The following is a 23567-nucleotide window of genomic DNA, read 5'->3' as shown; positions in this document are numbered from 1 at the left end:
GACCCTGGACTGTTTATTGGATTTCGACTGTGTGTTTGCTAATATTAAACCTGCACCTGATTCTACTACTGTCTATGAGTGTTTCGTGACAGAAGACTTCGCCTCGACTATGGAATCAGCAGGTTTTGATGAACGCCTGACTCGTCAAGAACAAAGAATGGAGGAGATTTCAAGACTCTTGCAAGAGATACTGCTAAGAACAGCTCCTCCACTACCCGATCGCAATGAACCTGAACAACCTACAATCGCACAAGGTTCAGTGAGTACCTTACCTACCCCGGCGGGGAGTTCTCCTGTTCATATTGCCCTTCCTGAAAGGTATGATGGGTCAATGGAGTTGTGCAAGTGTTTTTTAATGCAGTGTAGCATTTACATTGAACACCATCCGGAACAATTTCGTGGTGAAACAGACAAAATTCACTTTGTCATATCACTACTTACCGGGAAGGCTAAGGAGTGGGCTACGGCATTATGGACACAGGGTAGCGATATATTAACATCGGAAGCTCTGTTTTATTCCGTATTTAAGGAAGTGTTTGATCATCCGCAAGCGGGACGTGATATGTGGTGATTGTAAGGTGTCCTTGGGTGTCAGAAAGGCGCCTATGAAATAAAATGTATTATTATTTATTATTATATCGGGGCCCGGCTCTGTGATGTCAAACAGGGAAGAAGAAAGGCATCGGAGTATGCTTTGGAGTTTCGAACTATCGCTGCAGGGAGTGGTTGGAACGAACCGGCATTGCTAACCATGTTTAAAAAGGGTCTTAAACCGGAACTGCAGGCAGAAATGGCTATTAGAGGTGCCTCCATGAACCTGGATAATTATATTCGTCACACCATTACTTTGGATAATCTGCTATGCGACAGTCGGCAGGCCAGGAGGATTACTGAATCCGTCAAGTCAACAGAGAGCTTGGACCTGGAATCGGAACCCATGGAGTTGGGAAGAGCTCACATCTCTGAAGAGGAAAGACAGAGAAGGTTCCGAGAATGACGGTGTTTATACTGTGGAAGAACAGGTCATATACGCACCTCCTGTCCTAGTCGCCCAGGTGCAGCTAAAGTATTGGAGGTAGGGTTCATGCTTCAACCAGATATTAACGTTAAGTGTATGAACATAAAGGTTCAATTACTTTGGGGTTCAGAGTCTACCTTTGTTTCAGCGCTCATCGACTCGGGAGCCGCCGGGAACTTCATAGACCGAGCCCTCGTTGAGAAACTGCAGATCCCTCTGACTAGGACCGCCTCTCCGATGGTATTGAAGGCCGTGGATGGGAGAACCTTAGGAAGGAACTCCATCACAGAGCACACGATTGAACTTACTATGAAGATTGGATCGCTTCACAAGGAAAGTATTTCCTTCTTTGTTATTACTGCTCCCAATCATGACATTATTTTGGGATTCCCCTGGCTCGTGCGGCATCAACCTCATATCACATGGCGAAAGAATGAAATAGAGAAATGGGGAGAACAGTGTTTGAAATCTTGTATAACATTACCCATTAGAGCTACTTTAGTGGAAAGCCCTAATATGGTGGGACTGGAAAGGGTTCCAGATTGCTGAAAGCACCTGGGAGAGGTTTTTTCTAAGAAAGGTGCAAGTGAGCTACCTCCCCATAGACCTGGGGACTGTGCTATAGAACTATTGCCAGGCAGCACACCCCCTCGGAATAGGATTTATCCTCTTTCCCGAACAGAGACTGAGGCACTAGAAAATTATGTGGAGGAAGCTCTTAAACTGGGATACATTCGCCCTTCCACCTCTCCGGCTGCAGCCAGCTTCTTTTTTGTAGAAAAGAAGGATGGTGGACTGCGTCCATGCATTGACTACAGAGGATTAAATGACATTTCTGTAAAATACAAGTATCCTCTGCCTTTAGTCCCAGCAGCATTGGAACAACTTCGGGGAGCAACAGTTTTCACCAAGCTGGACTTGAGGAGTGCCTACAATCTCATCCGAATCAGAAAGGGTGATGAATGGAAAACTGCATTTATAACCACCAGGGGGCACTATGAGTACACAGTAATGCCGTATGGGATGGCTATAGCGCCCTCTGTGTTCCAAGCATTCATTAATGATGTACTACGAGACATGATTGACCGATGGGTCATCGTGTACATTGATGACATTTTAGTTTACTCCAGAACTATGGATGAACACAGAGATCATGTTAAGAAGGTTTTAGCTCGCCTTTTAGAAAACAAGTTATTCGTGAAGGGGGAAAAATGTGAATTTCATTTATCCTCTGTCTCCTTTTTAGGTTATATTGTTGATAGAGAAGGAGTACACATGGATAAAGGAAAGGTGAAGGCTGTAGTACAATGGCCCAGACCGAATACCATAAAGGAGCTACAAAGATTTCTGGGGTTCGCCAATTTTTATAGGCGATTTATTCGGAGTTTTAGCATGGAAGCAGCCCCACTCACTTCCTTGTTAAAGGGGAAGAAGAAAAAATTAGAATGGACCGAGAAAGCCGAACAAGCTTTCCATTCTATAAAGAATCGGTTTGTAGTAGCTCCCATTCTCAAGCATCCCAACCCAGAACATCCGTTCGTAGTAGAAGTGGATGCTTCAGACTCTGGAGTTGGAGCCATATTGTCTCAGCGAACTGGTTCACCTTCGAAACTTTATCCATGTGCCTTCTTCTCGAGGAAGTTGAGTAAGGCCGAACAGAATTATGATGTGGGAAATAGAGAGCTTCTTGCTATGAAACTCGCTTTTGAAGAGTGGCGTCACTGGTTAGAGGGGGCAAAACACCCTTTCCTGGTTTTAACAGATCACAAGAATCTTGAGTATCTAAAGACAGCTAAGAGACTTAACACCAGACAAGCTAGATGGGCTCTTTTCTTTACTCGATTTGATTTTACTGTTTCTTATCGCCCAGGTTCAAAGAACGGGAAGGCAGATGCTTTGTCTCGACTGTGGGAGGTTGAACGAGAGGAGGTTCCACCATTTCCCATAATTAAACCAGAGTGTTTTATTGGACCCATAATGTGGGAATTTATGGATAAAATACACCAAGGACAGGAAAATGATCCTTCTCCAGCGACTTGTCCACCAGATCGTGAGTTTGTTCCAGGTATATTACGTCAAGAGTTAATAGAACAAATTCATAGTACACCAAGTTCAGGTCATCCAGGGATCAGCAGAACCTTAGAATTAGTAAGGAACAGGTTCTGGTGGAAAGAGATGGAGAAGGACGTCCAAGAGTTTGTTAAGGCATGTCCTGTGTGTGCTCAGTCTAAAACATCCAGACAGCTACCGGCTGGACTGTTGGAACCACTCCCCATTCCTAATCGTCCCTGGTCTCATCTGGGTGTGGATTTCATAACCGATCTACCCAATTCCCAAGACAACACAGTAATTTTAGTCATGGTTGATCGGTTCTCTAAAGCTTGTAGACTGATCCCTATGAGAAAATTACCTTCTGCCCTAGAAACAGCAGAAGCTCTGTTCAGCAATGTTTTCAGATTTTATGGGATTCCAGAAGACATTGTTTCTGATCGTGGACCTCAATTCACGTCCCAGGTATGGAAAGAATCTTGTAAGTTGCTGAATATCAATGTCAGCCTTACTTCTGGATACCATCCACAAAGTAATGGACAAACAGAACGGTTAAATGCAGAAATAGGCAGGTTTCTGAGATCTTACTGTTCACGGTCACAGCAGGATTGGGCTAGATTTTCACCTTGGGTGGAGTATGCACAGAATTCACTGCGAAGTTCATCAACGGGTATAACTCCATTCCAATGTGTTTTAGGTTATCAACCTCCACTCTTTCCCTGGTCAGGAGACCCTTCAACGGTCCCAGCAGTGGACGAATGGATGAGGAGGAGTGGGCAGACTTGGGAGGAGGCACACGTAAGGCTCCAAAGGGCGATTCGTAGACAAAAGGTACAGGCAGACCGTCATAGACGGGATGTGCCATCATTCAGACCAGGACAGAAGGTATGGCTGTCCACGAGAGATCTAAAATTCAAATTACCTTGTAAAAAACTAAACCCTAAATTTGTGGGGCCTTTTAAAATAATGAGAAGAATTACCCCAGTGTCATATAGATTGGAATTACCTACCTCTTATCGCATCGCCCCAACATTTCATGTATCCCTACTAAAACCAGTATATTCTTCCTCCACCCACAGACAGCCGGTGGTAACAGAACCCCCCCCCTCCGCTTGACGTAGACGGTTCCCCCGCATACAGTGTAAACCAGTTATTGGATTCAAGACGCCGTGCGGGTAGATTGTTCTACCTGGTAGACTGGGAGGGTTATGGACCAGAGGAACAATCTTGGGTTCCAGCCAGTGATATCCTAGACCCCGCACTCATAGAAGACTTTCACAGGGACTTTCCAGATCGACCAGCCCCTAGACGCAGAGGACGCCCCAGGATAATAAGGTTACCGGCGTCGGGAGCCGCCCGTCAGGAGGGGGGTTATGTTACACCGGCAGTGGCTGCTCCTCCTCACCACGAGAGGTCACTGTCTCCTGAGTTCTAATGCAGCCACTTCCTGTTTGGTGGCCATCTTGGTATGGGTATATATACCCCACATTTACTAACACAGCTCGCGAAGTCTTGTTCGGTATTTTCCTGCATTTCTGAGCGTTGTTCTAGTGTACTGGATTTTCGTGTATGACCGCCATTTATTGGATTCCTGATTGTGAGTAATTTCTTGAGCCCTTTGGATTTGTTTACTGATTATTTGGATTACCCGTGTATGACCCTGGACTGTTTATTGGATTTCGACTGTGTGTTTGCTAATATTAAACCTGCACCTGATTCTACTACTGTCTATGAGTGTTTCGTGACAGTAGCTCTCAGTAAGATCAGCAGCAATAACAAAAAAAAAATAGGATAAAAGTATAACATATATTAGAAAAAAGTACAGAAAATGTGGAATATAAAAAACTCAAAATAAGCTACAAATTACAAGAAATATGAGAGATGAGTATTTACATTGTGACAGGTAGTAATAATTATCATTAATAGCCTAATATTATTGCACAATAGTACAGTAATACCTCCTCGATCGCGGGGGTTGCGTTCCAGAACCCTCCGCGAAAGGTGAAAATCCGCGAAGTAAAAACCATGTGTTTATATGGTTATTTTTATAACCCGAATACATCGGCTTTAGCATTTAGCATCTTGTCATTAAAACCAATGGATTGAGGTAGCACAGCATGCTAACGTCAATATAACATTTCCCTTCATGTAACGATAACGGTAACATTTCCTGACAAGCCCGAACTTGAAAATAAAAACACTCGGTACAAGTTTATACAAGTTAAAAATCAGTAATATTTTATTTACGGCTTTAGCATTTAGCATCTTGTCATTAAAACCAATGGATTGAGGTAGCACAGCATGCTAACGTCAATATAACATTTCCCTTCATGTAACGATCAGGACTTGTAGACTAATAGTGTAAAAGAAAAAAAAAAGATAGTATTTCTGTTCTTCATTAATAACACATGAAGGTCGTTTAATCTTATTCACTCAGAACAAAAATATAATTTAGATTTCTGTCTAATTCAGTATGTTTACAAACTGTTTACAAACTAAACTCCCCTCTAGTGTAGATTCAGGTTGTACACGGGACTTTGAACTCTGGACTGTGTGGTGGAGCAGTTGAAGGCGGCATTAAAATCGAGTTAAAGTGAAAGTGAGCTCTACAGTTAGTCTGGAGAGAAACATAAAGAAGGTTTCCAGATAATCACGGTGAGTAACTGAATATAAAACTGTAATATGTAAATGTTATTCATTTGTACTTGATGGAGAAATATTTAGAAATGATTTTTATTACCTGATATTTTTTCTGTACAGGAACTGTTTGGAAATACAGGTCACATTTAACATTGTCATTTGGGGTCAGTCCACACCAACAGATATTTTTAATCTTTTATTTTCTCTTCTGTGTTTTTCTGCCATCCACACAAACTCACAAACCCACACAACACAATATCAATAATATACAGTCGAATCCGGTTAATCGGACCACATCGGGACGCGATCGTTTTGGTCCTATTAACCGGCTGGTCCGATTACACGAACATGCCCTATGTTACAAGACGGGACGTGCTATAATTTATGTAACATATTAAATGTTTATTAAACCTTTATTGTGCGATATACACACACCCCAGCTAACACAGAACGTTCCCGTAACGTTAGATTTTGGTTCCCCTATGGTTATTTTTAGGGAACCATCCCATAACGTTATGGTAACGTTCTATTTTCGTTAAAAAAATCAGCGCTGTTCCCGGAACGTTCCAGGAACTATGAAACCTTACGTTCTCTCTGTAATGTACCGAGTAGTCCAAGAACCAGAGCAGTTAGTTTGTCGACCTCTTTTATTAACCCGTCGTCATACGCATATATACGTCATCACGTACACCATCATTCAATCACGTGTTCGGCAGTACTTAACATACATGACATCCCCACACTTGAGGTTTTTTTTTGTTTTTTTTTTACTGGGATTGTCCATAACCTTGTGCATACCACTATAACATTGTTATTAGACCAGAACATAATACACATGAATTGCAACATGTGCAGCCAAATATACTATTTATACAAACTACAATGCACGGAACTGAAGCATTCTTTGTAGATAAAATGTGAAATAAGTAATGATGACCTAAACCTGAATAATATAACTTAAACTTCAAAATCAACATCAACATTTGTCTTGGTTAGGTCATTCAGTAAAGTATATAAGTTTCTTCTTTTTTTTTTCTTTTTTTTTTTCTCGTACAATAAGAGTATGTCTTAAGTTTTTCATGTCTATCGTATGTGTACTTAAGTTCATTCATTGTATCTTGCTGGTGTTTTTACTTGTCTCCCAGATCTTGTGAGGTAATTTTCTCTCACAGGTGTCACAGATTGTTCTGTGTCTTCAACTTCTGCAGATGGATTGCATTCAATAATTTGTGTTTCTGAACAAGAGTCACCGATGTTTGGACTAGCATCCTCAGTGTCATTGTCAGAGGATGACGGAAACTCTTTTTCACCTGTCTTGAGGAGATGTTTCCTGTTTCTTCTGTAGGATCTTCCATCTGGTGTGTGTACAATGAATGATCTGGGCTGCTCATGCATTTTGATCACTGTGGCTGGTTGCCATATGTCCCCTTTGCGTATTCTCACTTTTTCACCAGTGCGTATTACAGGCAGGCTTCTTGTTTGTCTGTCATAATAGCTTTTTTGCTTGAGTTGTTTCTTTTGCAGCTTGTCCTGAATCTGAATTTTGCTTTCAGGTGTTAGCAGAATGTTAGATGTAGGGAGTGTGGACTTCAGTCGACGACCCATTAGGAGCTGTGCAGGTGAGTAACCTATGCCTTCTAATGGTGTGTTGCGATATTCGAGCAACGCAATGTATGGATCTCCCTTACCCTCTTGAGCTGTCTTGAGCAGATTCTTAATGGTTTGGACGGTTCTCTCTGCTTGTCCATTGGACTGAGTGTGTCCTGGGCTCGATGTAACATGTTTGAATTCCCAGTCTCTTGCAAAGTTTTTGAATTCTGCACTGGCATATTGTGGACCATTGTCAGACATCACAATGTCTGGTATGCCGTGCCTGGCAAATATTGACCTAAGGGACATAATTACACCCTTGGTGGTTGTATCTGATAACTTGTTGATCTCTGGGAATTTGGAATAATAATCTACACAAAGAAGGTATTCTAACCCATTATAGTGAAATAGATCAGTTCCTATCTTGGACCATGGTCTTCCTGGTAATGAATGCCGCAAGAGTGGTTCTCTCGGATTGTTGTTTTTGTAGGCATTGCACACAGCACATTGTGAGATGTAGTTTTCTATTTGTACTGACATGCCTGGCCAATACAAAATGTCTCTTGCTCTTTCTTTGCATTTTACCACTCCTAAGTGTGATCCATGAATTTTGCTCAGCATTTCTTGTCGCAGCTGATTTGGTACAATGAGCTTTGCGGCTTTGAATAACAGTCCTGATGTGTAGCTTATTTCCTCTCTGAATGTCCAATATGCTTGAACTTCCTTGGGAGTAGCATTTTTGTCATTGGGCCATCCATTCATAGTCATTGTGCACAAAAGTTGCATTTCAGGATCAGCAGCTGTTGCATTTCTGAACATGGTCAACTTCTCATCTGAGATAGGTAGCTGTGGTGTAATCCAGTTTACCTCTAGCTCTTTACCTAGTAAGTCTTCAGTTTGTTCATTCAAATGTGCACGACTTAATGCATCTGCAATGTGCATTTGTTTGCCTGGTTTGTAGCTGACTTTAAGAATGTATTTCTGAAGCCTAAGCAACATTCTTTGCAGTCTTGGTGGGGCTTTATGCAGTGGCTTTTTGAATATAGTCTCTAGAGGTTTGTGGTCACTCTCAACTGAGATTTCTTTGCCATACAGGTATTGGTGGAATTTTTCACAACCATAAACAATGGCTAACAGTTCTTTCTCTATCTGCGCGTATCTGTGTTGTGCATCAGTAAGCGCACGAGATCCATAAGCCACAGGCTTTCCTTCTTGAAGAATGGCTGCTCCAATGCCTTCTGAGCTGGCATCTACTGACAGTGTCACTGGTTTTGTCACATCATAGAGTTTGAGTGTTGGTGCATTTGTTAGGAGCAATTTCATTTTTTCAAAACTTTTTGCTTGATTATTTTCCCAGTGCCATTGCACATCCTGTTCAAGTAATTTTCCGAGAGGTGCGCTGACTTCTGATAGGTTGGGAATAAACTTGGATAGATATTGAACCATGTCCATGAATCTCATTAGTGCTTGTTTGTTCTCTGGAGTAGGAATCTGCACTATAGCTCTTACTTTCTCTGCGTCTGGCTTGAGACCTTCTGCAGATAGTATATGTCCAACATACCGGATTTCCGATGTTCTGATCTTGCACTTTTTTTTGTTGAGTTTGAGATTCCATTCTCTAACCCTTTGCAGTAAGAGGATGAGTCTATGATCATGTTCCTCAATTGTTTCACCCCAGACTAGGATATCGTCCATGACATTAATCACGCCTTCCAGGCCTTCAATCATCTGTGCAATTGTCCTTTGGAAAACTTCAGAAGCCGATGACACCCCAAAAGGAAGACGAAGAAATCTGTATCTCCCAATTGGCGTGTTAAATGTACAAAGCTTTGAGCTCTCATCATCAAGTTTGATCTGCCAAAATCCTTGATTTGCGTCAAGCACAGAGAATATCTTTGCATTTGGCATGCTGGAAACCACCTCTTCCACTGTGCGTAATGGGTAGTGTTCGCGTTTAATTACTTTGTTTAGGTCTTGCGGATCAATACATATCCTAATCTTTTGTGGTTTCACCACTGTGACCATACTGTTTACCCAATCAGTTGGCTCTGACTGTCTGGCAATTACACCCATTTGTTCCATTTTGTGCAGTTTCTTTCAGTGCGAGTGGAACTTTTCTTGGAGGATGTATAACTGGTGTGGCTTTGGGATCAATCTGAATGTGGTAATGTCCTGGTAAACATCAAAGACCAGTAAATAAATCCTCAAAATCTTTCAATAGGTCATTTTCAGCTTTGATTACATGCAATCTTTTAATCATGCCTAATTTCTCACATGTTTCACGCCCTAGTATTGCTGGTACTTCACTATCCACTATCTGGAACTCAATGTTGTATTTTTGTTGCTTGTGTTCACAGATGAGCTTTAGCTTTCCCAACGGCGACATCTGGTGGCCAGAATAGGTGAGTAACCGGCAAACTGAATTTATGAGCTTAGTTTTGACTCCAAGTGACCTGTAGATTTTTGAAGAGATAACATTGCATTCAGCACCAGTGTCCAGTTTGAAAACAATGTTCTTGTTGTTTATTTTTAGGTCTTGAGTCCATTTATTATTTTCACTTTGCGTTTCTATTGTGACAGTTTCAATACTTTTAAACGTTTCTTTTCTTTGAACTTGAACAGTTCCTGTGAAGAAATCTTCCTGGTCTGCTTCCTGCTCAACTACATTTATTTTTCTTGTCATATTATTCTGACTTCTGGACTTGCACATTTTGGCAAAGTGATTTTTCTTCTTACAGGATTTACAAATTTGACCATAAGCTGGACATTGTCTGTATTTGTGCTCATAGCCACATCTGGAGCAAAGTATGTCTGTTTTCTGTCTGTCTTGAACTGTTTTATTGCTCTTATGCTCGTATTTAACTGTGTTTGTCTTGGCTCTGTCATTCAGTTTTGTGCTTTTGACACATTTAACTTTGTTCACTTCTACTTCTTCATTGAACATTTTCACCTGACTGGGTGTCATTTCATTTGCACGACAGATATCTATGGCTTTTGTCAGTGCGAGTTCTGTTTCTCTTAGCAGTCTTGCACGCACATGATCTTCTCTAATGCCACAAACAATTCTGTCCCTGATTAGTGAATCATGTAGTTCACCGAATTCACAATCTTTTGCTCTGTTTTTTAGTTCTGTGACATATGCGTCGATACTTTCACTTGGACCCTGAGCTCTCGTGAAGAACAAATGGCGAATGTAAGGTAAGTTCTTTCTTGGCTCACAGTACTCTCTGAATTTATTTTTAAGCACATTTATTTTGTCTATTTCTTCCTCACCGAATTCAAACGTGTTGTAGACTTTCACAGCCTCTTCTCCAGCAACGTGCAGAAACGTGGCGCACTGAACTCTTTCCGTTTTCTCCGCTATGCCACTCGCGGTCAGAAATAATTCAAACTTTTGTATTCATAGTCTCCAGTTTTCTGCAAGGTTGCCATGTAGACACAACGTTGAAGGCGGCTGTAACTGTGCCATTTTCTTTAGTTTACTTCTGACACCATGTAATGTACCGAGTAGTCCAAGAACCAGAGCAGTTAGTTTGTTGACATCTTTTATTAACCCGTCCTCATACGCATATATACGTCATCACGTACACCATCATTCAATCACGTGTTCGGCAGTACTTAACATACATGACACTCTCATGGTTTTATGAAAACTAACAGAGAACGTTATCTAAAAGTTGCCTTAAGGTTTTCTTTCTTATGTGTTTAAAGTAACGTTCCAGTAACGTTCCCGGAAGGTTTTCTTATGATCTTTAAAGTTTTTTAGTAGGAACTTACCAAAAAAGCAGCCTTTTGCTTGAGACGGTCCATGTAGATCAACCTTTACTTACAAGTACCAACTATAAAACTATGAAACCTAACGTTCTCTCATGGTTTTATGAGAACTAACAGGGAACGTTAGTTAAAGCTTGTATAAGGTTTTATTTCTTATATGTGTATAAAGTATCGTTCCAGTAACGTTCCCGGAAGGTTTCTAAGTTAAAGGTTACTGCAAGGTTCCTACCCAGCTAGCACAATCATCTGGCCCAGTTCCCACTTTTCTATCGGCACAGTTGACCGAGTGTCAGAATCGGCCAGAATCAGTGTAGCCAGATCCGGCCCAGTTGTTACCACAGCTGGGTTTGGCTGGTGCTCGTAGAAACGCGTGCGCGCCGACGCTGGTTGTCCGGCTGTGGCCCAGCGTCCAGTCTCTGATTCAGCGCCAGCAGAACGAGCGTCACCATAGCAACAGTGCGACGCAAGCCGTTGAAGAAGAGGAATCGTTCGTTCGTGTGAGGTAAATAAACATTTAATCTTAACAACTTTTTACTTAGTAAAATGTAAGCAGAAAGTTTATTAATGAGATTTGGATTAAGATAGAGAGCAATTTGGAAATGGAAACTGTTAGGTAATGTTATCTAGTGAGTTTCAGGTTAACTGGTAGTCTGAACTGAAACACTTCAGGTAACGTTAGCTAAAAGGCTAACAGTTTCTAGCATTAGAAAACAGCTGCTAAATAATTGAAGCTCATTGAATACTGTGGATAACGTAAACTTAAAAGCTACAATAAGCAACAAGAACAACAACAACAATAATAGTAATACAATAATAAGCAACAGACGACCTACCATCTCTGACTACATCCACAAGGTGGACCGACAAAGCAGGTGTGTATAATTTAAGAGTGGACAGTGAGTGGACACGGTATTTGAAAACTCCAGCAGCGATGCTGTGTCTGATCCAGTCATATAAGCACAACACACACTAACACACCACCACCACGTCAGTGTCACTGCAGTGCTGAGAATGATCCACCACCTAAATAATACCTGCTCTGAGGTGGTCATGTGGAGGTCCTGACTATTGAAGAATAAGGTAAAAGGGGGTAACAAAGTATGCAGAGGAACTGATGGACGACAGTGGAACTGTAGAGCTACAAAGTGCACCTATAGATAGATAACTTTATTAATCCCATAGGGAAAGTCAGTAAATGGTTAGTAAACTATATGGTTAGTGGAGCTGATAGAAAAAGAGTATACATACATGGAGGTGGTTTTAATGTTATGGCTGATCGTATATAATTTTATAACCCAAAGATTGTCCCTTGTATTCTTTGTAGATATTCAAGTGTCCACTACCATCACTGAGCCACATTTGCTTATTCACCTCTCATACATGAGTAAAAACTATAACACTACTCTGCAGCATCTAACAGCCGGTGTAGATCATCAGCCAAGGTCACAAGCTCCAGCAAGAAGGTTCTGGGTTCGATCCCCAGGTGGGGCGGTCTGGGTCATTTCTGTGTTGTTTGCATGTTCTCCCCATGTCCACGTAGGTTTCATCCGGGTGCTCCGGTTTCCTCCCACAGTCCAAAGATATGCAAGTGAGGTGAACAGGAGATACTAAATTGTTCATGACTGTGTTTGATATAACCTTGAGAACTGATGAATCTTGTGTAATGAGTAACTACCGTCCCCGTCATGAATGTAACCAAAGTGTAAAACATGAGGTTAAAATCCTAATAAACAAACAAACAGTACTTCTTTATATTGTATATATACTGTATATATATATTTTACATATATATTGTTTACTTTTATAATTATTATTCTTATATGCAATTATATGTTATTTTCTGTATATAGTATTCATATAGCTGTAATTTTGGTTCACTTTTGTAATTGGTCTTATTTATAATATTCTGATTATTAGTGTGATTGCAGAATGCAAGCACACTATTGTTATTGTTATTTTCGTTTTCAATATATTATTATTATTCTGCCCGTTTTTTGTCCGTGCTTCTTCTCCCGCAGTTTTCGAGATATCGACCCCGTTCCAGCGCCAAATCGTCCGGCCCATACGGGAATAGAGCGCTTGTATACAACTTTTTGATCGAACCAACACTGTGGGCACAGTGCCCGTTTTAAGGTGCCCGTTTTTCCCCATTGACTCCCATTCATTTTGAAATGAATTTCGAGCTATCAACGCCGTTCCAACCCTTGATCGACCGGGTCATTAATTAGCGCCCAAATCCAAAAAATCATCCGGATACGCCCATCCGTGTGGCATTTATGCCCGTTTTTGCCCGAATTTTTGGACAAAAATCTTGACACCTTTGGCTTTCCACAGAACGTCAACGTGATGACGTAGACGGCATCTTCAGGCCGTTCTGAGAATAGAAAATGGCGGCCGCCAAAAAATCTGACTTATTTTGGTCTGTAACTAAAGTATTAGTGATTTTTAAGATGAAAACGCTGCACAGAATGAAATTATAGTGCAGTTAGACTTTGCAGTGAGCGTCATATCGTTCGCGCTGCAACAGAAACAAAGATATTTATATCCGTTAGCTTCAAGGCTAACGGATGCATTGAAATCAATGGGAATTGCTAAATGCTAAAAGAGGGACCGAAGTCTGAGTGCACTATGCCTGAAATCTGTAAATGAGACACAGCCGATCATAGATTGCGCAATACCATGGCCCCTGTAGTGATAATCACATGTAAATGAACGAGTACTGATTTGTAAGCAGTACAAACGTGCAGAAATGCATTTTTTTACAGGTTTGGCTTTTCAAACACACCCAGAGTGAACTTGTGCTCACACCACAGCTTGTGCACAGATACAGTGGCCTGTCTGGGAGAAAGTATTCACACCCCACGCACCGCACCACTTCTAAACGCATGCGCGCCCCCGACCTGCGCACGCCCGCCGACCGGCACACGGCAATCACACTCGCATTTTCTCCGGAAATGCACTCTCTAGTTATTAGTGTGATTGCAGAATGCAAGCACACTATTGTTATTGTTATTTTCGTTTTCAATATATTATTATTATTCTGCCCGTTTTTTGTCCGTGCTTCTTCTCCCGCAGTTTTCGAGATATCGACCCCGTTCCAGCGCCAAATCGTCCGGCCCATACGGGAATAGAGCGCTTGTATACAACTTTTTGATCGAACCAACACTGTGGGCACAGTGCCCGTTTTAAGGTGCCCGTTTTTCCCCATTGACTCCCATTCATTTTGAAATGAATTTCGAGCTATCAACGCCGTTCCAACCCTTGATCGACCGGGTCATTAATTAGCGCCCAAATCCAAAAAATCATCCGGATACGCCCATCCGTGTGGCATTTATGCCCGTTTTTGCCCGAATTTTTGGACAAAAATCTTGACACCTTTGGCTTTCCACAGAACGTCAACGTGATGACGTAGACGGCATCTTCAGGCCGTTCTGAGAATAGAAAATGGCGGCCGCCAAAAAATCTGACTTATTTTGGTCTGTAACTAAAGTATTAGTGATTTTTAAGATGAAAACGCTGCACAGAATGAAATTATAGTGCAGTTAGACTTTGCAGTGAGCGTCATATCGTTCGCGCTGCAACAGAAACAAAGATATTTATATCCGTTAGCTTCAAGGCTAACGGATGCATTGAAATCAATGGGAATTGCTAAATGCTAAAAGAGGGACCGAAGTCTGAGTGCACTATGCCTGAAAGCTGTAAATGAGACACAGCCGATCATAGATTGCGCAATACCATGGCCCCTGCAGTGATAATCACATGTAAATGAATGAGTACTGATTTGTAAGCAGTACAAACGTGCAGAAATGCATTTTTTTACAGGTTTGGCTTTTCAAACACACCCAGAGTGAACTTGTGCTCACACCACAGCTTGTGCACAGATACAGTGGCCTGTCTGGGAGAAAGTATTCACACCCCACGCACCGCACCACTTCTAAACGCATGCGCGCCCCCGACCTGCGCACGCCCGCCGACCGGCACACGGCAATCACACTCGCATTTTCTCCGGAAATGCACTCTCTAGTTATTATTATTATTATTATTATTATTATATTGTACTTAAAATACTTTCTACTGCACAATCTGTAGTTAATCTGTAGCATAAATGTACTATTTTATCTATGAGGATGTGAAAGGAGAAGAAAACGGTAAATAAATAGTGTCGTAGTGTTTCGGGGGCTATTCCGGCCCAGTTATGGGAGAGTCGGCGGAGATCTGGCATCCGGATTTGGGCCAGTGTATTTGCCCCGATTCTGGGCAGTCATTCAAAAAGAGTCAGAGCCGGCACGGGCTGCCGGTGTTACCGGAGTATTATTGCAAGGTTGTCTAAAGTTTTCAATAATTTAAAGGTTAGTACAAGGTTCCCTTAAGGTTTCAATAATGTTAAGGTTACGGGAACGTTAGGGGAACGTTCCCACAACTATAATGCACAACCAAACGGGAACGTTCTATTTCCGTAAAGAAAACTGTCCTGGGGAACCAAAAGGCAACCAAAATGATCCGTTCCCAGAACGTTCTGGGAACCAAAAATTGTTAGCTGGGTTGTAGTGTAATCTACAGTATGGCTGTACATTGGTAGAATGTAAACACGCTGGATGAAGGCATAAGGAATGAGCAGAATATTGAATGTTAACCATTAGACTGGTAATTGTAATAATGGTAATAAAACAACTGCATTCACAATGATGACTTTTCTAATTTGGTAATTCATGTGTTTGAGCCGCCACTGTGTGTGTGTAACCCTGACCTTTGCCCTCTGAGTCCCGCAGCGGCGACTCCCATTTCTGACGGGTTTTTGTCGCCGTTTGCAGGTTCTCCGGCTGGTACTCATTGTGCTGCTACCTGATCTGAAGGCATGAGGACCCGGGTGTGGTTCGTCAGCTCCAGGTGCGCCTTGTGTTCCTAGGCAGCACAGCTGATATCTATTGAGCCCAATTTAAGTCTAACCTCCTTCTAAACCAAACTACGATAACCCCAAGCTAGTTCTAACCCTAACATGTAATAATAATAATAATCCTATTTTTACTATCAGGCAATGAAATTAGAAGGAGGCAGAGTAAAAACATCAACATGATTTCACTATTTAATTTATTTTCACGAAAACAGTTGGGCATAAAAAGTGTAGGTTTTCACATTAACAATACACAAAATCTTATTTCTATAACTTTTGGAACTTAATGACTTCATTTGCTGTTTTTCAGTCCTTTGAAGCAGTAGAGACCAGCTTTGTGATATCCAAAAAGTACATAAAGCGCTATAAAAAGACCTTGTTGCTTTTGTATTTGAGCTAGCAAAACTTCACACCTGAATGTTGTACATTGTTCACGTTCTTGTATTTCACGGTGTTTAGTACCGTAATGGGGATTTAAATTGTAAACCTTAACCGGCTTTACTTCTGACTTCAGTAAATAAATAGATGCCCATGTCTTGTTAAGAAATTGCAGTTTCTATCTATTGTACTCACAGTTCTGTTCACAAACACATTACAGTGAAGCTGGATACACTCACACACACCTAAATCGTAAACTGAGAGGGAAATAAAAAAAACCCAGTCCACCCCCCCCCCCCCCCCCCCCCATAAAAAAAGAAAATAAATAAATTAATTACTTAATTTGAGTTCACATACACTGACACATTTCTAAAACAACACATGGCTCCTACACTTACACAACAGATTCAAGTCTGTTTTTTATCTGATACATCACACTTATTAAAATGCACTTTTTTTTAAAAAATATTTCTTTTTAAAACTCAGAAATAGCTTTAACACAGCTAACATGAAAACATAAAATGTCTTCTTCCACTTATTTGGATTTTATTGATACACAGCTTGTATTCATGTATTGTATTCATTGTTTATGTATTTATTTAGTTATTCACTCATTCATGACCCTAACACCCACTTTAACAAAACATCTATGGCTGTAGCAGTCCAGGTGACACATATCCAGGGCCAGCTGTAGCCTAGTGGTTAAGGTACTAGGCCAGTGACCAGAGGGTCACTGGTTCAAGCCCCACCACCGCCAGGTTATCACTGTTGGGCCCTTGAGCAAGGCTCTTAACCCTCAATTGCTCAGACTGTATACTGTAATGTAAGTCGTTTTGGATAAAGTTGTCTGCTAAATGCTGAAAATGTAAATATCCACCTATTTTACTTATTTAAACTCCTCCCCCTCTCTCTCTCTTTATATATTTATTTATATATCTCTCCATTTATATATTACGCATTCCAACACAATTTTACCCTCATGTTCTATTTACCCTACACCTCCTACACTGCTGCATGTATTTTAGATCTTTGTTTTTATCATAACGTGTCTCTAATGCTACTTTCACAAGCACTAAAAGGTTTCTAAAGCTGTTTGTTTCAAATTCAATATTCACTACAACTGTACTGATTTGAACTAAAATGAATTTTTGATCATACACTGCTGTATTCTCCCACACTGTTTTTCCGTATTCCTAGTATGTTTTTTTGTTTTGGCTACATTGTCATGTCTCTAATGGCTCTTTGTCCCACCTAATTGTACAATATTAAAAATTCAACAAACATGGCGATTATAGTACATTGTAATAGGGTTTAGGGTTGTTTCTTTGTTTGTCTTTCTTTCTTTTGGCACAACATGTTTAGAAAAAAATTCTTAACCTTAAACATTAGTTACAGAAAAATATGTCATGTGGAATACATCACATCGAATGTGGCCTGATTTACTGTGGGGTAAAAACAGTGGAGGTTCTAAGTTACGCGCTTTACATGAGATCTACTCCGAGCAGCTGCGGTCACAGTGGGCGGTCGCTGCTTAACTCCGCCCCATTGTCTTCAACTAGGTCCGGTAGAGGGAAATAACAGGCTCGCTGTGAACGCTCGTCCTGCATTGACTCGCTTCATCTCGACGAGAGCAATAAAGATGTCTGGCAGAGGAAAGGGCGGCTTTGATCAGTAATCCTCTTCAAACACGTGAAAGTTTTGGCCGCAGCACCTTACGGTGTTTGCGGCCGCTAAGTACAAACATTTGAAAGTATGGCTTCCAGTATGTCTTTTCGAGAGTCATATAATAACCGTTTTCTCAAATACTGGGCGAAAATCTCCTTCATAGGATCTGGATCTGCTCCAAGCAGAGATGAGGTGGCAGAAAAGCTTTTTATGTCCCAGTCGGTGAGTGGGGAAGACATTTTCTCCTTCATCAGCCTTCCAAACCGGAAAGACTTTGAACTTTGTTTTCGTAACGAAAGATCATTACGAGTTTTCATGAACATTTACAATTCAAACAAAGAACAATGGAGAGATTTCGAAATATTCTCACCTTTGCAGTTTGACATAAAAACAGTGATTGTGAAATTTTGGACAGGAAGAATTCCAGATGAAGATGTGGAGCTGTATTTACGTCGCTTCTGTGACATTGTAAAACCAGCCATTAAGCCTGTGGATCGGTTCGGCATTTGGTATGGGATTAGGAAATATCAAGTGAGAATTAAGAAAGACCTCAACAACCAAGACATAGGGATTCCAAACAACATCTCACTGGGTCCGTACAATGGGAAAATTATCTACCAAGGCCAAATTTCCAGATGTTATACATGTCAAGCGACTGATCACATTGCTAAAGAATGTAAGGAGGTGAAATGTTGGCAATGTAGCAGTTTTGGACATAAAGCCAAAGATTGTAACAACACTGCAATTTGTAATTTATGTGGAACTGTGGGTTACACTTTCTTTATGTGCCCTAACTCTTATGCTAACCGTTCTAAGACAAGCTTTGGCACAGAAGTAAAGGAAAACCTTTTTGAAAGTGTACAACCGTTATCAACGACTGAGGCTGGGGAAAAAAATATTCCACCTGAAGCCAATTCTAGTAATGAACCTGAATTATCACAGACAAAGGATAAACAACAAAATGAAATGGATCAAACTGAAAGCCTTTTTATTAGTACAACTTTGGAGGAAAATGGGACTGTTACAGAATGTAAAAATGTTGAAGATTTAAAGCAAACTGGTAATAACGACAGCAGTGAAACATCATCAACAGAGGACAGCAGCAGTGGTTCATCCAGCAGTGACGATTCATCTACAACTGAGTCTGGAGAGGAGTCAACTAAAGGTTCAGCATCGGAGTCGTGCAACATTGCTTTAGAAATCTCACTTATCTCTAATGAAGGAACTGAGGATATACGCCAGGACAACACGTCTGCTTCCAAGGAACTGAAAGAGAAACGCAATTCTTCATTAAATCCTCATGTGCGAAAAGAGGAACTTCACCGAAACAAGAAGGGTCGAAGTATGGAGCACACAAGATATATCCTTTATTTGTCATATATACATATACAGATGTACAGTACAATGCACAGGAACAAAGACTTCTGAACACCTGACAGACAGCAACGACAAACGGAAATGGAATTATTCAGAAGAGACTGAAGGTAATGAAGTTTTAGTTACTAAAAAGGTTAAAAAGAAAATTCAAAAATGATCTTTCTAAATGTCCTTTAATAGTTTATTGGTTGCTTCTTGTAATGTAAGAGGAATTCAGTCAGCTTCTAATAGATTTAAAAAGATACAATTATTGTTAAGGGAAAATTTTGATATTTTATGTGTGCAAGAAACTCGGCTTTCAAATGTAAATGATGTTAAAGATGTACAAAGTTTGTGGTTTAAAAATAAGAGTTTCCTTTCAATCGGGGAAAGTAAAGCTGACGGTATCGGAATTATGTTTTATAAAGAAAACGTAAAAGTTATTCAATTACGTGAAATTATTCCAGGCAGATTACTGTTTGTTGATTTGTTTTGGTTTGATAAAAAAATCAGAGTAATAAATATATACACGGCTCAAGACAAAAGTAAGAAAATCCAACTTTTTAATAAAGTTAAAGCATTATTATGTGTAGGGTTTTATATTATAGTGTGTGGTGATTTTAACACAATTACCGATGAAAAAGATAGAATTTCAAAGAAACCATTTAAATTAAGTAGGGAAGGAAAAGTTTTAAAACAAATTATGGAAGAGTATTGTATGCAAGACACTTTTAGAATAATGTGTCCTGATCGAATTGACTTTACTAGATCTGATAGCTCATGTCAAACTAGAATTGATAGAATTTATGTTAATAAAAATTTTCAAGTAAAATCTTATAAGACAAAATTAATTATTGAATCCGATCATTTGACAGTGATATCCAAGATTGATTTTAAAAAAGATATTAGTAAAAATTATTGGAAACTAAATATAAATATTTTAAAGCATCCAGAAGTAATCATGGGATTAAAAGAAGAGTTGTTTAGAATCATGTCTTTAAATGTATTTATAAAAAATGATTGTAAATTGTGGGAAATTCTAAAAATTCAGATCAAATATTTTTTAAAACACGGAAGTAAAATGGTAAATCAGAAAAAAAATAAAAGGTATAACTATATTATGAAAAAATATATTAATTTAAAACAAAAACGTTTTTTAACGGATTACGAAGATAATGAATTATCAGATTTAAGAAAAGAAATAGATACCTTAAATAATGAGTCCTTGACAAAATTGCAAATTCAAATAGGATATAATTCTGATGAAACTTTAAATTCATCTCAAGTGACTCATTTATACTCCCAAAAAAGACAAAAGGCTTACATTAGTTCTATCAAAGATAAAAATGGTACAGTAGTTACAGATGCTAAAGAGATAATGAATACTATTAAAGATTTGTGTGAAGATATGTATAAGGAAATTGAAATTGATAAAAAATCTTTAAAATCCTTCTTAGACTTTAAACATAATACAAACTATGACTATTTAGGCGAAAGTATTAAAGAATGTGAAGTGGTGTCTGCTATTAAACAACTGAATCTTAAAAAATCTCCTGGTAAAGATGGTTTGCCATCTGAATTTTATCACTTTGATATTCTTGTTTTTTCAAATTTATTAACACGGGTGTTTAATTTAGGTGTAAAAAGAGGTTATATGCATGACACTTTTTATGATGGTGTTTTATCTTTATTGTATAAGAAGGGAGATGTAAATGATATTAATAATTGGAGACACTTAACCTTAATGAACATCGATTACAAAATTTTCGCCAAAATAATAATGAATAGGTTAGAAGATGTATTAGATTCAATAATAATTAAAGAACAAACCTGTGCTATCAAAGGAAGACTAATGTGGGATAATTTAAATATTTCGAGGGAATTGGTGTTTGAGAGTGGTGAAAGTTTTTATATGGTCACTTTGGACCAGAAGAAAGCCTTTGATTTTGTATCAAGAGAATATTTATGGGAAGTTTTGAAAATGTATAATTTTTCTGATGATTTCATTGCATGATTAAGTGTATGTATATAAAATCTAATGTGCAGATTAATGTTAATGGTAATTTGACAGAATGTTTTCAAGTCATGAGAGGTGTTAAACAAGGTTGTCCCCTCAGTGCTGCCCTTTATGTTCTTGGCTTAAGTCCATTAATTACTAAAATTCGAAATGATAAACGACTACAAGGAGTTAGATTAGGTGACAACCAATTTATAATTTCTGCATATGCTGATGATATTACTGTGTTCATTAAAACAAGAAAAGATTTAGACATTATTTATGAACATTTCTCCTTATATGAGAAAGTGTCAGGAGCCACCCTGAATGTTTTAAAATCAGAATGTGTGTGGATTGGAGACATTAATAAAAAATTTCCAATTGATGTACCTGAGACTGAACATCTTAAAGTCCTAGGTATATATTTTGATAACAATGGCTGTGTAGATTATAACTGGAAAGAAAAAGAACAAATTATTAAAGAAGAATTTAGTAAATGGAAAAATTGTAATTTAAGTTATAAAACAAGAATAAATATGGTTAAGACCTTTATCTTATCAAAAATAATATTTTTATCCTGTATTTTCCCTCCCACAGATAAATGGCTTAAAAATATGAATAAATTATGTTGTAATTTTATTTGGAATTCAACACGTGAAGTAACTAAGCGTGAACTTTTATATAAACAGAAAAAAATGGGTGGTCTAGGAGCAATTGATCTTTCCATTAAAACAAAAATTTTTGTATGTAAAATTATTGCAAATGGCATTTACAGACAAGCTGATTGGATTGGAAACATCACAAATTGGAAACAGAAAAAAGGCCGCTCTAGAGCTTTAGTTCCTTATTATAAATTAATTTATGGTGATTTTATAAATACATTTAATGTTTTGAATATAGATTGGATTAAGGATTCTAATAAAAAGATTTACAAGCTAATAGTAGATTTGAAATATTGTAATATAGTGGATTTTAGAGGCCTTAGAGAGGAAGAAAAGAAAGAATGTGTAAATAATATCTTATGTAAAAAAATATCTGAGAAGTTAAGGGATATTACATGGTTGGCAGTGAGGAGACTTCCAGTGAGATCTGTAGTGAAGTGGAGTTGTTTTGTGAAGACAAACATGTGCCCTATGCCAAAATGCCAGACAGAGGAAACTTTAGAACATTTTATCCTAGAGTGTTATCGTTCCCAAGAAGTATGGAGCAAAATGGAAAATTTAGGTCTTGATATTCATATGAAGTCCGTCTGTTTCGGTATTTTTGATGAAATCATGCCTAAAGATAAACATGACTTATTGTGGTTAGTACTGTGTATTGTGAAGTCTAAATTATGGAAAACAAGATGCAGAATGACTATTGACCAACAGTTTGTTTCAGCAGAGAATGTTTATAAAAATATAAGAACTGAACTGAAAAGAATAAGAACAATGAATGTTTTATTTAAGGACTCTGAATTGTGGAAGATTTTAAAATTGTAAATGATTGTCTTGATAATGTAATGTAATTTCCATGTACTCTGATGAAGTTTAAATAAAATATTAAAAAAGAAAGGGCGGCAAAGGTCTTGGAAAAGGAGGCGCTAAGCGTCACCGCAAAGTTCTCCGTGATAACATCCAGGGTATTACTAAACCCGCCATCCGCCGTTTGGCTCGCCGTGGCGGTGTGAAGCGTATTTCCGGCTTGATCTACGAGGAGACCCGCGGTGTGCTCAAGGTTTTCCTTGAGAACGTCATCCGTGATGCCGTCACCTACACCGAGCACGCCAAGAGAAAGACCGTCACCGCAATGGACGTGGTGTACGCTCTGAAACGCCAGGGACGCACCCTGTACGGATTCGGGGGTTAAACGTTCAGACCTCCACGCTAACACAACGGCTCTTTTAAGAGCCACCCATATTTTCTACAAGAGAAAGTTCTCATGCTTTATTATTGGTATTATTATTAGTAGTAGTACGTTCACTGATGCGTAGATTTGCAAATCACTCGTTTAGCCCCAAAAGCTTGAAATTATTATTATAAGAAAAAAATAATACATTCACTGATGCATTTTTTTTTATCAATTCACTTATGTAGCCCTAAAAGCTTTGCGTTATCATTAGTAGTTTTAGTATTACGTTTACTATCAGATCTCTTGTTTAGCCTTCATACGGGTTTTTAAATAAACTTTATTGTACAAATTTATATCACATTACAATTATCATTTACATA

The 23567-nt window shown here is 39.1% G+C and overlaps 2 protein-coding genes across 8 annotated transcripts in view; both read left to right on the top strand.

Annotated features, from left to right (window-relative positions):
• Nucleotides 1-5636: 5636 nt before the first annotated feature.
• LOC134328239 (zinc finger CCHC domain-containing protein 3-like) overlaps nucleotides 5637-23567 on the top strand; it is a 30353-nt gene continuing 12422 nt past the window's right edge. For 2 of the 7 annotated variants that reach the window (XR_010014712.1, XR_010014713.1), the window contains exons 1-6: nucleotides 5637-5722; nucleotides 5828-5871; nucleotides 7261-7326; nucleotides 9655-9699; nucleotides 10425-10490; nucleotides 17900-19489. Coding sequence is in view for 1 of the 7 variants with exons in the window: in XM_063009320.1 (XP_062865390.1) it covers nucleotides 18093-19433 (1341 nt within the window). In the remaining 6 variants the exon portion in view is untranslated. Of the gene's footprint in view, nucleotides 5723-5827; nucleotides 5872-7260; nucleotides 7327-8937; nucleotides 9519-9654; nucleotides 9700-10424; nucleotides 10496-15882; nucleotides 16524-17899; nucleotides 19890-23567 lie in introns of those variants that run through there. The other 5 variants (XR_010014717.1, XM_063009320.1, XR_010014714.1 and 2 more) reach the window with 5 other exon arrangements.
• Nucleotides 22915-23277, top strand: LOC134328254 (histone H4-like; the record flags this gene model as incomplete). The annotated part of the gene is made up of 1 exon (XM_063009340.1): nucleotides 22915-23277. A coding segment is annotated over one exon (291 nt), but the record flags the coding sequence as incomplete, so codon positions are not given.

Source organism: Trichomycterus rosablanca, chromosome 15, assembly GCF_030014385.1.
Source record: "Trichomycterus rosablanca isolate fTriRos1 chromosome 15, fTriRos1.hap1, whole genome shotgun sequence".
In the NCBI taxonomy this organism is placed as follows: domain Eukaryota; kingdom Metazoa; phylum Chordata; class Actinopteri; order Siluriformes; family Trichomycteridae; genus Trichomycterus; species Trichomycterus rosablanca.
The sequence above is the reverse complement of the archived record's forward strand: the minus strand, read 5'-3'. Positions and strand labels throughout refer to the sequence as shown.